Source organism: Limulus polyphemus, unplaced genomic scaffold (genome assembly GCF_000517525.1).
Source record: "Limulus polyphemus unplaced genomic scaffold, Limulus_polyphemus-2.1.2 Scaffold7066, whole genome shotgun sequence".
In the NCBI taxonomy this organism is placed as follows: Eukaryota; Metazoa; Arthropoda; class Merostomata; order Xiphosura; family Limulidae; genus Limulus; species Limulus polyphemus.
The window spans coordinates 15,730-17,517 of NW_013672676.1; the positions used below are offsets into that span (position 1 = coordinate 15,730).

The 1,788-nt window shown below is 30.9% G+C and overlaps 1 protein-coding gene across 2 annotated transcripts in view; it reads right to left on the bottom strand.

The window, feature by feature from the left end:
• Positions 1 to 1,788, bottom strand: part of LOC106474320 (laminin subunit alpha-1-like) — a 33,488-nt gene that overhangs the window by 15,288 nt on the left and 16,412 nt on the right. For both annotated transcript variants that reach the window (XM_022402633.1, XM_022402632.1), the window contains exons 4-6: positions 1,535 to 1,689; positions 1,024 to 1,182; positions 217 to 371 (exon numbers count right to left, since the gene is read on the bottom strand). In XM_022402633.1, coding sequence (XP_022258341.1) covers positions 217 to 371; positions 1,024 to 1,182; positions 1,535 to 1,546 — 326 coding nt within the window. In that variant the 5' untranslated portion in view covers positions 1,547 to 1,689. The remainder of the gene's footprint in view (positions 1 to 216; positions 372 to 1,023; positions 1,183 to 1,534; positions 1,690 to 1,788) is intronic.

Here is a 1,788-nt window from a genome sequence, read left to right on the forward strand (position 1 = left end):
CCATACTTCAGGAATGTGAAATATGACTGACCTGTTTACTTCTATTATATACCAGTAAATTTTACAGCTTGCCCATTTTGTATTATAATAAAGCCAAACTTCAGGAATGAGAAATATGACTAACCTGTTTCTTTTTTTACACACCAGTAAATTCTACAGCTTGGCCATTTTGTATTATAATAAAGCCATACTCCAGGAATGTGAAATATGACTGACCTGTTTACTTCTATTATATACCAGTACTCTTCTTTTGACAACTGTTCATCATTAACTTGAAGTGTGTGACCATGTTTGAGAACTTGTGTGCCACCTCCTGCATTCCACAAAAAGTGAATCTTACGGTTGACCATCTCTATTGCCATAAAGTCATCCTGAATGGGGAAAAAAAAGTATACAGATTTAAGAAAATAATTTAATCCATTGTTATGTTCTACATACATTGCTTACTTGTTGTTATTCATATAATTATCTATCAAGTAAGGTCAATAAACAAATATATATATATATATAAAGTATAAGGTAATTAATAAGAACTATAAACCAAAAGCAAATATACATATTCAAACTCAGCAAATGCTCTGCAAATATCTATTCAGTTAAAAAAATAACTTTTCATATCAGTTTAGCAACCTTTTTTTTTAACAACAATAAGCAAAAGTACCACATTCATCCTTCCACTAGGTTTTGGTTTCTGTACACAAGTCCTTAGAGAATTTGATATACTATTGGTTGTTAGTAAGAAGCAGAAAAATATAATGAATAATATAAGCAAGGATAAGTTGAGCATTTAATAAACAAAACAACCTTTTTTTGTAATAATTGTTAATTATTACTTTTTCTATGCCAATTGAAAACAAGAAGAGATAAGGTGGGCCAGAACCGACTTAAAACTACCAAACGATCTTGTTAAAGAATAGGTATTAAACTTTAACACTGGTTGTCTGTCATGACCATGTATTTCAGATATCTTACTTCTTTATGTCCCCAACAGATATTCAAAGTTTGTGTTATATAGCTACTTACAGATACTGTACTGGCTAGATAAAACAGCAGGCTGTCACGATCATCTTTTTTGTTGAGTGCATAATTAAGGATAATATTGTTGGTAGTTGACGGCCGAATCTGTGGTTGATATGACCTTACACATTTTCCATTCTTGTCAGTGGTCAAAGACACTTTGAGCTAAAAGGAGTTAGGCATTACTGTAATTAGTTTTTAAGTCATTGAACTTCACTATAATGTATTAACAACTTAAGTTTTATAAAATACGTTCTTCAACTTCACTTCTTTTACAAAAAAAACTCAAGTTGTAGAAAATAGTTTTGACCATTATAAATCTCTTTATGTGTTTTTACTGCAAGGTATCTTCACATAATGTTAGTAAGTACTTTTTGAAAAGTAACAGGAATGAAAATTTGCAATAAAACTTTCTCAAAGGTCATTATAGTTAAGTATAATTATTATCTTTCTGTTATAAAACATGTGTTGATACTAAAATCTTGATAAGAACTGTAACACGTCAAACATCACTTACACTGGAAGCCATTTGTCTGGCAAACTTGATTTTGTTCTTTAATTCTTTTAGTTTCAGTTGAGTATCTCTGTGCCGTGACTCTACTGTCTTTGCAAGTCTCTCTGTTTCTTTGGCCTGCCTCCTGAGATCTACTGTGTCATTTCTAGCTTTATTGACTGCAGAGAAATGAAATAGAACTAAATGTATTTCAGACTTGTGAGTATCAGTCAACTCATTACTGTGATAATAATGCTCCAGATTTAACAAATGTACAA